The 13087-nt window shown below is 38.4% G+C and overlaps 1 protein-coding gene across 2 annotated transcripts in view; it reads left to right on the forward strand.

Moving 5' to 3' along the window:
* Window positions 1-6450: 6450 nt before the first annotated feature.
* EIF3H (eukaryotic translation initiation factor 3 subunit H) overlaps window positions 6451-13087 on the forward strand; it is a 99881-nt gene continuing 93244 nt past the window's right edge. The window contains exon 1 of one of the 2 annotated variants that reach the window (XM_019642134.1): window positions 6451-6619. In XM_019642134.1, the coding sequence (XP_019497679.1) occupies window positions 6488-6619 (132 nt within the window). In that variant the 5' untranslated portion in view covers window positions 6451-6487. The remainder of the gene's footprint in view (window positions 6620-13087) is intronic. The other variant, XM_019642133.1, reaches the window with a different exon arrangement.

Consider the following 13087-nt stretch of genomic DNA (forward strand, 5'->3'; position numbering starts at 1 on the left):
TTTGTAGTTTTATATTCATTTAGCTTAGTTTAGCTTAGCTTAGCTTAGCTTAGTTTAGCTTAGTGTGTGTGTGTGTGTGTGTGTGTGTGTGTGTGTGTGTTTAAATTTCCCTCAAGACTTTCTTTGATCCATGGTTTATTAGAAGTAAGTTATTTAGTTTCCAAGTACTTACTTGGAAATTTTCTTGATACCTTTGCGTTTTGACTTCTAGTTTGAATCTATTGTGGTTGGAGAACATATTTCAATTCTCTTAAATTTGTTGAGGTTTGTTGATGGCTCAAGATATGAACTATACATTCCATGGGATTTAAAAAGAATGTGTGTGTTCTGTTGTTGGGTGGAATGTTATATAAATGTTGATTAGATCCTACTGATTGATGTTGTTGGTTAGTTCCTTCCTTGCTGGTTTTCTTTCTAGCTGTTCTATCAGTTGTTGAGAGAGAGGAATTGACGTTACCAATTATGACTGTGGATTTGTTTATTTGTCCTTTGAGTTCAATGAATTTGTCTTCATGTGAGTTTAGCTTTTTAGCTTTTTAGCTGGGGCATAAAATTTAGAATTGCGAGATGTTTTTCGTGATTGACCATCATATCATTATAAAATGTCTCTCTCTGTCTCTAGTGATTTTTCATTGTTCTGAATTATCCTTTATCTGATATTAATATGCACACTCCTGCTTTATTTTGATTAACGTTGGCTTAATGATATATTTCTTTGCATCATTTTACTTTCAGTATGCTTATATCATTATATTTGAAATGAGTTTCTTTTAGGCAGCCTATGGTTAAGTCTGAATTTATCCATTCTATCAATAGTTTACTTTTAGTTGATATATTTAGAACATTTATATTAACTTAATTGTTGATATGTTTAGGCTTAAGACTATTTTATTTTTTCTATTTATTTTTATTTCTGTTTTCTTTTTATTGCATTCTTGTGGTTATTGAATTTTTTTTATTTCATATTGATTTATCTAGGGTATTTTTGAGTGTACCCCTTTGTAAAGCATTTTAGTGTTTCCTTGATATTATATTAGCTTTGAATAACTTATTACTGTTAAGTCATTTTACCATTTAAAGTGTAGAAAACTTACCTTCCTAACTGTACCTTAACCAGCTTCTTTTACCAATGTAATTGTTTTAAATATTTTTTCTACATACATTTAGAACTATACTATTATAATAGATACTGTTGTAATTTTTGCTTTAACCCTCTAAAATAATTTAGGAAATTCAAGCGGAGAAGGAAAGTTTATTGTAAATATCCATATTTTGTTCACTGTGAATTTTCTTCCTCAATGATGTTCCAAGGTTCCTTCTTTTATTGGTTCTTTTCTTTTAAGAAAACTTCTTTTAGTCATTCTTTTAGGGTAGGTCTGCTGGTGACAAATTCTCTTAGTTTTTCCTCATCCAAAACTGTTTTCATTTCCTTCTTATTCTTTAACAATATTTTGGTTGAATATAGGTTTCTGGGTTGAGAGTTCTTTTTATTTTAGCAATTGAAAAATATTATGCAACTTCCTTCTGGTCTCGTGGTTTCTGATGAGAAATCCTCTTTAATTCTAGTTGCTTTTCTCTCATAAGTAAGGCATTGTTTCTTTCTTGTTGCCTTCCAAATTTTTTCTTTGGCTTTCAGAAGTCTGACTCTGCTATGTTTTGGTGTGAGTTTCTTTGGATGTATCCTGTTTGGAGTTCACTCAAGCTTCTTGAATCTGTAGGTTATTACTTTCCTCCTAGTATTTGGGAAATTTTCAGTCATCATTTCTTCAAATACCTTCTAATCCTTGCTTTCTTTCTTTTCTCTTTGTGAGATTTCTGTGACAGGTTGCTACATTTTTTTCTTATAGTTTCACAGTTCCCCAAGACTCTGTGAATTTTTTGTTCCAATTCACATTTTTTTTATTGTGGTAAAGTAACATAAACTTTAATATTTAAAACTGTTTTAAGTGTACAATTCAGTACCATTATCTGCATTCATATTGTTATGCAACAATTACCACTTTTCCATCATCCCAAATTGAAACTCTATACTCATTAAACAATAATTCCTTATTCCTCCCTCTTCCCAGGTCCTGGTAACCATTATTCTACTTTCTTTCTCTACCAATTTTACTATTCTAGGTACCGCATATAAATTGAATCCCACAATATTTGTTCTTTTGTGTCTGGCTTATTTCATTTAACAAAATGTTTTCAAGGTTCATCCGTGTTGTAGCATGTATCAGACTTTTGTTTCTTTTTAAGGCTGAATAATAGTCCATTGTATGCATACATTGCATTTTGTTTATTTATTCATTTGTTAAAGGACATTTGAGTTGTTTCTACTTTTTGGTTATTATAAACAATGCTGCTATAAACATTGGTATACAAATTCCTGTTTGAGTCCCTGCTTTCAATCCTTTTGGGTTCATACCTAGACGTGTAATTGCTGGGCTCTTTGGTAATTTATATTTAATTTTTTGAGGAACTGCCGTACTCTTTCCCACAGTGGCTGTATCATTTTCTATTTTATTAACTCTTTGTACAGACTGGGTAATTTCTATGTTCTATCTTCAATCCACTGATTTTTTTCTCCCTCTGTCCTTTCCATTTTGCTGTTAAGCCCATCCACTGAGTTAAAAAAATAATAAAAAATAAAAATTTTTAGTTACTGTATTTTTTTTAATTTTAAATTTCCATTTGGTTCCTATTTGTAACTTCTATATCTTGGCTGAGATTTTCAATTTCTTTGCTGAAACTTCATGTCAAGTGTGTTTGTAATTGTTAGTTGAAACATTGTATGGTGGCTGCTTTAAAATCTTTTCAGGTAACTCTAACATCTCTATCATTTCAGTGTTGGCATCTATTGCTTGTTTTTTTTTTCATTCAGTTTGAAATCTTCCTCGTTCTTGATGAGATGATGATTTTTTGTTTTAACTGAAGCATAGACTTTTGGGTATTTTGTTATGGAACTTTGAGCCCTTCTGTCTTAGCTGGCTTCCTAAGGAGGTAGCGCTTCCTGGTACAGCCCTATGAGGGTGCAAATAGAAGTTCCTTGTTCAGCTTCCATTGACTCCCTCAGGCACAAGAATAGTTTCATGTTACTGGTGGGAGATAGGAGTTCCAGCTCCCCATAGGCCTCCACCAATACCTCCTGGATGGGAGGAGTAGGCGTGCCTTATTACTGCTCTCCATGTTCCCTTCATGGGGTGGGTGGCCTCCTTATTGCTGTGGTAAAATCCTGACCCTCCAGTAGGCCTTCTCTGACATCACTCCATTGGGAGATGAAATGACTGCCTCATTGCTCTCTGGTGAGGGTGAAAGCTCAAACTCCCCACATGGTCTCCACTGACAGTGCACAGCAAATAGACTTTGGTTGGTGCTTTTTTGTTGTTGTTGTCTGTGCCTGTTGATGTTTCCAGGTTGCTAGACTTCAGCCCCAAGTATGGGATGTATGTGGCAAATAGGAACCTTGGGAAACCACCACTGTGTTGTTCCTTGGGTCCCAACATCCCCAGCCAGTCTTCCTTCCTCTCCCACCTTGCAGAGTCTTCTTATTTTTCCTTTATATGTAGTGTCCAGGGGTTTAGATGTACTTCCTGGGAGGAGTAGGAAAAATATATTTTCCTCTTCCCAGAAAAAGTCTAGATTTTGAATACATTTTAAGATGGAGCCTACTGGAGTTTCTGATGGATGGGGGGTGGGGAGAGGGATGAGAGAAACAGAGGAGTCAAAGATGACCCCAAGGGTCTTGGTCTTATCAACTAGAATAGAGCTGTCATCAAAAGAGATGGGGATAAACTGTATGAAGAACACATTTTTTTGTGGGTGGGGGTGGGAATGTGGAGCTTAATTTTGGAAAGGTTAAGTTGGAAGTGCCTATTAGACATTTAACTGGAAATGTTGAATAAGCAGATGGAGATGCTGGTGTGGAGTTTGGTGGCGAGGTCTCGGGAAATATAAATTTGGGAATCATCAGCATAAGCAAAAAGTTTAGAGCCTTGAGAATGGATGAGATCACCATGATAGGGAGTAAAGATAAGGGAACAAAGATGTATAAGGACTGAAATCTGGTGCTGTTCAATATTTAAAGGTTGGGGAAGAGTAGAGAAATCAGCAATTGGTGACTGAGAAAAAAAGAACAGCCAGTGAGATAGGAAGGAAACCAGGAATCCAAGTGATGGAAGTGACATTGCTTTTAGCCCGTTCTAGCAATCATATTGATTTCCTACTTCAAAGTCTACTTCATGGGTCTTCTCTCTCTCTTTCTTCCTTTCTCTGTCCCTCCCTCTCGGTGTTCAGATGTTCCTCAACTGACTTGTGATGTGGTTACCGTATTTGCCGGCGTATAAGACGATTTTTTGGCCCTGAAAAATATGCCTCCAAGTGGGGGGTCGTCTTATACGCCAGGTACACTTCAGATAGACTGCCCATAGTGCTTGCCCCGTGCCATAGTGGCCTCCCGATGCCCACCCACTTCATTCCACATACCGTTCAGGCATCAGCAGCGCTGCTGGGTGTATGCTCGGCTGTTATGCGATTTTGCTGTTATGCGATTTTACCACACTCGCAAAATTGCACACAGCCGACCATATAACAAACTCTGTATTTTGAGTGGAAATGTTAGGGGGTCGTCTTATACGCCGAGTCGTCTTATACGCCGGCAAATATGGTACTTCTGGATAAACCCATTGTAAGATGAAAATATCATAAGCTGAAAATGCATTTAATACACCTAACCTACCTAACATCATAGCTTAGTCAAGTCTGCCTTAAATGTACTCAGAACACAATATCCAAAGGACGTTGGCAAGGCTGTACATCATAGAGTTTGTTTATCCTCGTGATTGCAAACTTGACTGGGAGTTGCAGCTTGCTACACTGCCCTGCTTCATGAAAGAGTATCATATTGCACATCACTAGCCCAGGAAAGATCAAAATTCAAAATTTGAAGTATGCTTTCTACTGAATGTGTATCACTTTTGCACCATTGTAAAGTAAAAAAATCATTAAGTTGGGGACCGTCAGTATTTGCACCTCTTGGTTCTCGACTATTTCTGCAGAAAGCCCACATGCACTTTCTTGGGTCAGGTTAAAAGAAACCATGTAGTGTGGTTAGCACACATGACTGGAAAATCTTGGTGGGATACTTTCAGGGACAAAAATATTGCAAAGAAACTTTAAACTTTACTTACTAGGTTTATTGTTAGTGGTAATATTGGTATTGCAATTTTGAAACAAAACTGTTATATATGTTGTAGGATAAAACAATGATTATTGTTTGTAAGTAACCTGGGTGCTTTTTTGATGCCCATCATTCCAGCTACCCAATGATAGGCACAAAGTTCCAGTTCTGGTTCTTCCATGAGGGATTTTCTTTTTTCTTCTTCTTTTTGATTATCTTTCTTTTACAGATTCTAGTGTAATTCTACCATAATCAACCTTCAATACTTCTAAATTTGTTGAGACCGTCCCTGTGGCCCAGGTTGTGGTCTGTTTTGATAAATATTTCACGTGCACTTGAAAAGACTGGATATTAACTATTTACTTGGTAGCATCAGTAATTTTTGTCAGGTGTAACTGTTCCAGTTTTCAGGTTGTAATATAACACCAGACTCTCACAATAAAAAAAAAATACTTCAGGGCAAGAAATTGCCTTCATTGGCATAACCACTTCATCAGTTCTGCCTAGGTATTTATTAAATGAGTAAACATTTCAAGAATAAGGAATAGGCAAAATGTACTTGGAAGAGGAGAATGTTTTAAATTCCTCATCTAAGGTGGTTTTCTAAAGCTGTCAAATATTCTCTTAAAGATTTGAGATGTGTATTTAAAACTGTTATGTCAGCGTGATTTTTAGAAAATATGTTCTGCATCATCACTTCACATAAAATAACTTCTTGGTCCTTATGTAAATCCTACATGAAACTAATAGCAGCAAAGGGCTATTAGTTCTGGTAATTCTGATCAAAGCTCCCGTTTTAATTAATTTCTATATAATCTGTATAGAGACCGCTATCTAAAATTACATAAGACAAACTGCAATACCGCTTACCGCTAATTAACAGAATTATGTTGAATAAATCACATCTCACTTTCCTAATACTTGTAATGGGAGTTAATACAGCTGTTCATGGTTTACAAGATTAGGACTGGGGATTAATAAAAAAATTAGAAGTGAAAGCGTTTTTACGCACGAGACGCTATATAAATGTGAGCTATAATGCTATTATGATCAGTCGCCTAATGGAAACTGACCAAACAGAAAGCGGAAAACATTTTTAAAAGTCTACTTCTCAAAGCATTCTATGGGGAAGCAGCCAGCGCACAATGCGCATGTGCAACGAGAAGGAGGCGAGGCTGGAAAAAAGCTGGGAGGCGGGGCTCTACTCCAGCCCTTTCTCCCAGCCCCGCCCCTCGAACGCCAGACTGCGCGCGACGCCACGAGAAGCTTGTACTTCCGGATCCGATTACTCATGTTTCTCTTTCTTCCTGTCCGGCTGGAAAGATGGCGTCCCGCAAGGAAGGCACCGGCTCTGCCACCACCCCTTCCACCTCCACCGTCGGCGCGGCAGGGAAGGGCAAAGGCAAAGGCGGGTCCGGAGATTCGGCCGTGAAGCAAGTGCAGATAGATGGCTTGGTGAGTGGGGTTTCGTCTCCTCCGGCCCACGTGGGAGCGTAGATCCCAGCCTGGTCCCTCCAGAAGCGCTTCCCGGCAGCCTCTCCTCTAGGCTTGGTGAGGCTGGGCCAAGGTTGTCCCCTAAAACCCACCTTTTTCATCTTCATTTTTTGTTCTGGAGACACAACAGCCTTCTCTGCCATCTGACGGGGGAGTCGAGGGCTGAGAAAGGGGACCGAGGCTGGGTGTGTGTGTGTGTGTGTGTGTGGGTGTGGGTGTGGGTGTGGGTGTGGGTGTGTGTGTGGCAGGTTCTTGGGGTCTTGTTTTGAGATGCTTGGGAGGGGGGATTTGGAGAAAGACTTTGGTGGAAGACGAGTAGGTGACGGAGCTGTCGAGAAGGATCTAGGACTCGAGGGCTTTTGGGAGGGGAGAGGAAGGTAGACGAATGCTTCCCTGCTGGGGCTTGACATCTGTAACTTCCCAAGTGGAGATTTACTTTGTAGCCACTTTGGGGCTTGTAGTTCAGAGCTTTACCTGAAACGGCATAATTGGAATAAACATCTTTTATGTTGGCTGCTGCTTTCCCCTTCTGAACGTTGGAGTGCCTCAGGATTTGGGTTTTGGCCTCCTGTCTCTTCTCTACTTGACATAATGTAATCAGGTAGTTAAAAGCACACCTGGAGCCAAACTGCTGGGGTTTGAATTCCACCTCTAATTAGCTGAATGACATTGGGCAAGTTACTCAATCTCTTTATGCCTCATTTTCCTCATTTGAGTTGTTTTGAGGATTAAAATTGGCTGAATGTGTCAACAACTAGCATGATATGTGGGACATAGTAAGTTTTCACTCACGCTTAGCTGCTGCTGTTACGTGTAGTAATTATAGTAGTAGACTCTCTTTAAGGTCCCTTCTTGTGGCTTTCAATATTTATATTCTGAATTTATATTTCTTACCAGATTGGGTGGTTGAATGCCACTCTTGAATACCCAGGTGCCTGCTTGACATCACTATTTGGATATCTTATAGGCACCTTGAGTTTAACATGTCCAAAATAAAATTATTGATTTCTCCACCTCATTTCTCTCTCCCCTTCATTGGTTCTACCGTAGTCTCTCCCATCTTAATGTATGGAACTACCATTTGAATAAGTCAGAAAACCTAGGCATTAACTTACATTTATTCGTTTTTGTTTTTTGATTTTTTTTACCCTCAACATCCAGTCTCTCAGCAAATCCTTGTGGTTCCACCTTCAAAATACATCAAATTCATCTGCTTCTCATCTATGTGCCACCAACTATACACACTTAAAAAATAAAATACAGACATCTTACCACAGTCTTTCAAGGTCCTGCTACTCTTGTCTCTTTCTCCAAACTCACCTCATACTTCCTTCTGGGCTCCAGTTACAATAACCTTTCAGTTCTTTGTTTTCTCTGCCTGAAATAGTCTCTCAAATATTCCTTCTCCCTCGGTGGTTTCTTTTGATGCCTTAGGTCTCGGCTTAAGAAAAACCATTTCAAGAAAGGCCTTGCCTAACAACCCTGTCAGAAGTAGCGTCCTCCCCATCACTCTCCATCACACCACCTAGGGCCGGCCGAGTGGCTCAGTTGGTTAAGAGCTCGCTCAAGAGTGCGAGCTCTGAGCAACAGCGGTTCCAGTCCCTGCTCGAGCTGAGCTGCTGCTGAGCTGCCAACATGGCAGGATGGCTCAGCTAAAAGAAAGAAAAAAAGAAGCATCACACCACCCTATATTTCTTCCATAGCATTTTCCACCACCTGTAATTGTCTTGTTTGTCTCCCCCACCAGAATGCAAGCAACTGAGGGCAGGCAGAGACTATGCTTTGTTACCTGTAATTCCCAATACTGAACCTGTTCACTGACATAGATAGGATAAATGAATAAAAGGTTACATTTTATTTTTGTGCCACTATGAGTTTATGTCCTGATAATCTTTTTTTATAGATTATTTTAATGGTATCTTGAATTGTTGTCTTAGCCCTCGTCAGTCCATCCTTCATACTTTTATTAAAACTTCGACTTAATGTGAAAGTTCATGTCTTATTAACGTCCTTCCTGAAATGTTGTAGTGATTTTGCATTGAGTTCAAGGCCCACCCAGATGTCCTCCCTTTTGTGTTTAGGTTTATTTCCTAGTATTTCCAAGCTTCCTAGGAATTGCATTCTAGCCACACACAGCTATTTGGTAGGCCTGATGTTTAACCTCATTTGTTCCTGGCGCCTTGATAGGGGCCAAGACCAGTTTTTCTTGTGTTCTTGAACCTTTCCTACTTTTGGTCCTGTTTCATCATTTCCTCTGTATCTTTAGTATTACTTTTCCATTAACATCTTAACATTGTCAGGACTTTCCCATATTAAAATGTTCACCTTTGTCTCTTAGCACTCTGTGTTCCATTCTTTTCTTTTTTTTTTAAAGATTTTTATTGGGGAATTGGGGGGATGGGAACAGCGCTGGGGAATTGGGGGAAGAGGAACAGACAAGTTGCTGTGGAGGGCAGTGTCACTGGCCCTCATATGTGGGATCCGAACCGGGGCCCTCAGGCGTCCCAAGCCAGTTCTTAACCATCGCGCCACTTGGCCGGCCCATGTGTTCCATTCTTAATCCCTGCTGTTTTCCTCTTGAAGTCATGTGGTTAAAAATCGTCTGTTTGGTAGTTTTCCATTGTTTCTTTAAGTCACTACTATTAGAACCTGCCACCACCAGTTTCCTGACTTAGTTTTTTAAAAGATCATTGATAACATTAGCAAAGAAGTGTAAAAAAAAAATCAAATATATCATACATGCAAAATTGTATCTATAATACATAATTTAAATAATCATATATATCCAGTATATCCAGTCACCTGGCATTTAGTTTGAGAAATAGAACATTACAGATATCTTTGAAGCCCTTCCCCTGTTTCATCCTTCTTTCCCGTTCCTTCTCCCACCCTGTTACTATTCTGAGCTTTGTTTCTGTGATTTCTTGGTTTTTTGGTTTTTTTTTAGCTTTACCAGTGTATTGCTACGCAACTTGTTTAGGTTTGCCTGTTTATATTAATAAATATGAATTACATCATAGTATGTTCTCCTGTCTTGAGTTATATGTATACATATCTCTCACCATGGCTGAGATTAGTCCATTCTCGAGTGAGTAGTTGTAATTCATTCATTTTCATTATGATATAGCATTTCATTGTATGAATAATGTGATTTTCTTCATCTGGCTGTTAATGGACAATTACATGGCTGTTTTCCGTATGTGAAATGTTATCTCACAATCATCTGTGCGTTGTCCATTCTATTAGGCTTGTCAGTGTGTCTTTTTCTGTACCTGTACAGAGTCAGTGCTCAGTATATCCTTTTACTTTTCATATAAAGCCCACGTTGTTCCCGAAACCAGTTTGACTCTTAGCTTTCTTATGTACATTATACTTTTGACACAAAGTATCTGATCCATGGATCAGACAAGCAGAATTGGCCTCCCTTGGTATCTTGTTAGAAATGTAGAAATATAGTTCTCAGGATCCCAGGCGCCTCCCCTGACCTACTGTATCAGATGATTTATAGCATATTAATGTTAAAGAAGTACTGCCCTGGTCACACTGATCTCTTCCTTTCTCTGAACTTTTATGATGACGGCTTATATTGCTCCTCTTGGCCTGTGATCATATACTGTTAATTAATGATTTCCTGTTTATGTATTTTTCCTTTCTCACTGAGATGATCTGAAGGCTAAAGTGTGAAATGTTTGTGTCTTCCATAGTTCCAGTGTTTAAAACCCATTGCCATCGAAATCTATTACCTTTTAAATTTTCTTTCCCCTTTATGTAAGAAAGTTACCTCATTGTTTAAAATTGTTAGCTACCTCATTCCTCCTTTATTGGAAGTAAGGTAGAGAGTGCTGTAAATAAACGAAAAGGTCAGAGTTACATATTGTTTTTTGTTATTCAGGTGTCAGTTCAGATGTCACCTCACAGGGACCTTGACTGATCTAAAGTGGCCCCGTCAGTTCACTGACCCTTATATCACCATATTGGGCCCTTGATACTGTCTGAAATTCTCTTATTGTTGCTTGTTTGTCTTCTCACACTAAAATATCTACTTCCTGAGAGTAGGACCAATATCACATTTGTTCACTTCAATATTTGCAAGTGCCTAGAATGGTGACCGACCCACTGAAAGCACTCAGATACCGTGAATGAATTAATACAGTCTTGTGGTGCAGAAATTTTCTTGAAAATGAATCATGAGGAAACCGGGTTAGTGAATGCTTTGTAAAAATTAATAGTCTGTTGGTGAGAAAAGACCACAGGAGTGAGTCTGGAATACCAGTGTACTTTATAAACTTGCTCGGTATTTCTTCATCTTTTTAGGTGTCAGTGTCTTTATCTGTTGAAAAATCACTAATGTTAATTGAACACCTACTATTGACACGACCCTGTGCAGGACGGTTTGGTTAGACTATGTCTGATCCTCACACCAGCTTTGAGAGGGGCTTTATCTCTGCTGTACTTGCCTGATGGTTATTCAGATCTAGTGAGAAAATGTTGGTGAAAGTGCTTTGTGAACTGAAATGAATATTCAGATTTGTAAAGTGCTTATACTAGACCATGACATGTATCACTGTGTGTGTGTGTGTGTGTGTGTGTGTGTGTGTGTGTATGTGTATGTGTATAGACACAATATGAAGTTACAGAGACTAGATAACAGTGTGTTAAACTATGAAATGGAAGCTCTTGTCTGAATTCCTAGTTTCAAATGCAACATAGTTTGGCCTTTTAATGTTTTAACAAGAAAATTATATGACTCTTGCTTGGCTCCTTTCATTTTTCTGATTTCATTGGAGAATCTGTTGCTTCACGTGTGTGAATAGTTCAGTCAGATAACTTTAAATTCAAGCATCATAACTTTTACATTTTAGTCATTTTAATTATAAGTCTTTCTGCAGTGTGTTTATTACATCAATTTCTGCCTCTTTAGTCAGAGAATATTGAACACCGCTTAACCATGTTTTGATGGCTTAGTATTATTGAGAACATAATTTATTGCTCCATGCTGGACAAGAGCCTCAAGAATCCCTTGGGGTATTTATGTTTACGTCTGTTTGTTTGTATAATAAATGTCCTGTCTTTGAATTTTAGGTGCTTGGAGTGTAATTTATCTTTCTAGTTGGCTGCCTTTTATTTTTGTCTTCACTGTCAAATTTATCCGTCTTTTCCCCCCTTGATGTCCAGCTTTTCGTTTTCTATGGATGAGAAACCAGATAAGCAATCTTGTTAGTATTATTTCTAACATGAGACTAAGTACACTCTGAATGAAGATTAAATTAAGTATGCAGTCTGACATTTTAACCACTTAGTTTTATTTTTTGATTTGGCAAGTTGGATGTTATTGCTTAAATAATAGCTTTCTATTGTAGATAAAAACATCTGACATACATTATTATATTTTAGGAGCTCCAGAAGCTGATAAAACCAGCATTGGCCAGATTATACATATGATTCAGTCACTCATAGAAACTGAACGGCTTTTCAAGGACATAAAGCAAATATATCCTTATATACAGAGCTTGAGCTCAGATTACATCTTGCCATCCTCGATTCATTCTACTTTCTGTTATTGTAAGGACTTTATACATACAAGCTGCTTTATACATTGTATGGACTCAATAGATGTTAGCTCTTATTATTTGCCAGGTACTGTTTGAATTTATATGTATGACAGCATTGAAGCCATATAGCTCTTGATGTAGGAACCATTATTATCCCCACTTTACAAATGAGGAAACTCTGGTGCATATAGATTGTGTGATTTGATGAATGTCAGGATAGGGGGAAATAGCAGTAAAGATGTTCACAAAATAATTAATCCAGTGTTCCTTTCTCAAGCATCTGGAAGTGTAATTTCCAAAATTTAGGGCTCGTCCAGATTTATAACTTTAAAACATATGAGAAAGCTAATGTATCAGAATCTTTGTGTTTGATAATTTGTCATATTCTAGGAAAAGATAACTAAAAGAAGTCAATTTAGTAAATATTCTCAGGTCTGGAAAAAGGCAACCTTTAATCTGGGTCACACAGATTAAGATATTGAGGAATCAACATTGAAGAAAATAGGCATATTAAGGAAAGTTAGGAGAAGCGTTGGTAGATATTCCTAAGTAAGCTAGTTTACCTGCTACCTGAGTCCACCTGACTTCCATCTCAGGATTGCATCCAAGATTTGGATAACCCTGCAGAGATCCTGGGCATTGTTCCTTTCTCTGAAGGCCAGAGGGCTTATTTGCTTTTTTTTTTTTTTTTAAGATTTTTATTGGGGACTTGGGGGAAGGGGAACAGACAAGTTGCTGTCGTTTGTTCTTCAGTCTAGTTGTGGAGGACGCCGCTTCACTGGCCCAAGCTGGCACCATCATTGCACTCTTCCTGGGCGAGGCAGATCAGTCGCCGGCTTCTGGATGGCCACTCACGGTGGCTGCTGCCTGCTCACGC

The sequence above is a fragment of the Hipposideros armiger genome, unplaced genomic scaffold (assembly GCF_001890085.2).
Source record: "Hipposideros armiger isolate ML-2016 unplaced genomic scaffold, ASM189008v1 scaffold_65, whole genome shotgun sequence".
In the NCBI taxonomy this organism is placed as follows: domain Eukaryota; kingdom Metazoa; phylum Chordata; class Mammalia; order Chiroptera; family Hipposideridae; genus Hipposideros; species Hipposideros armiger.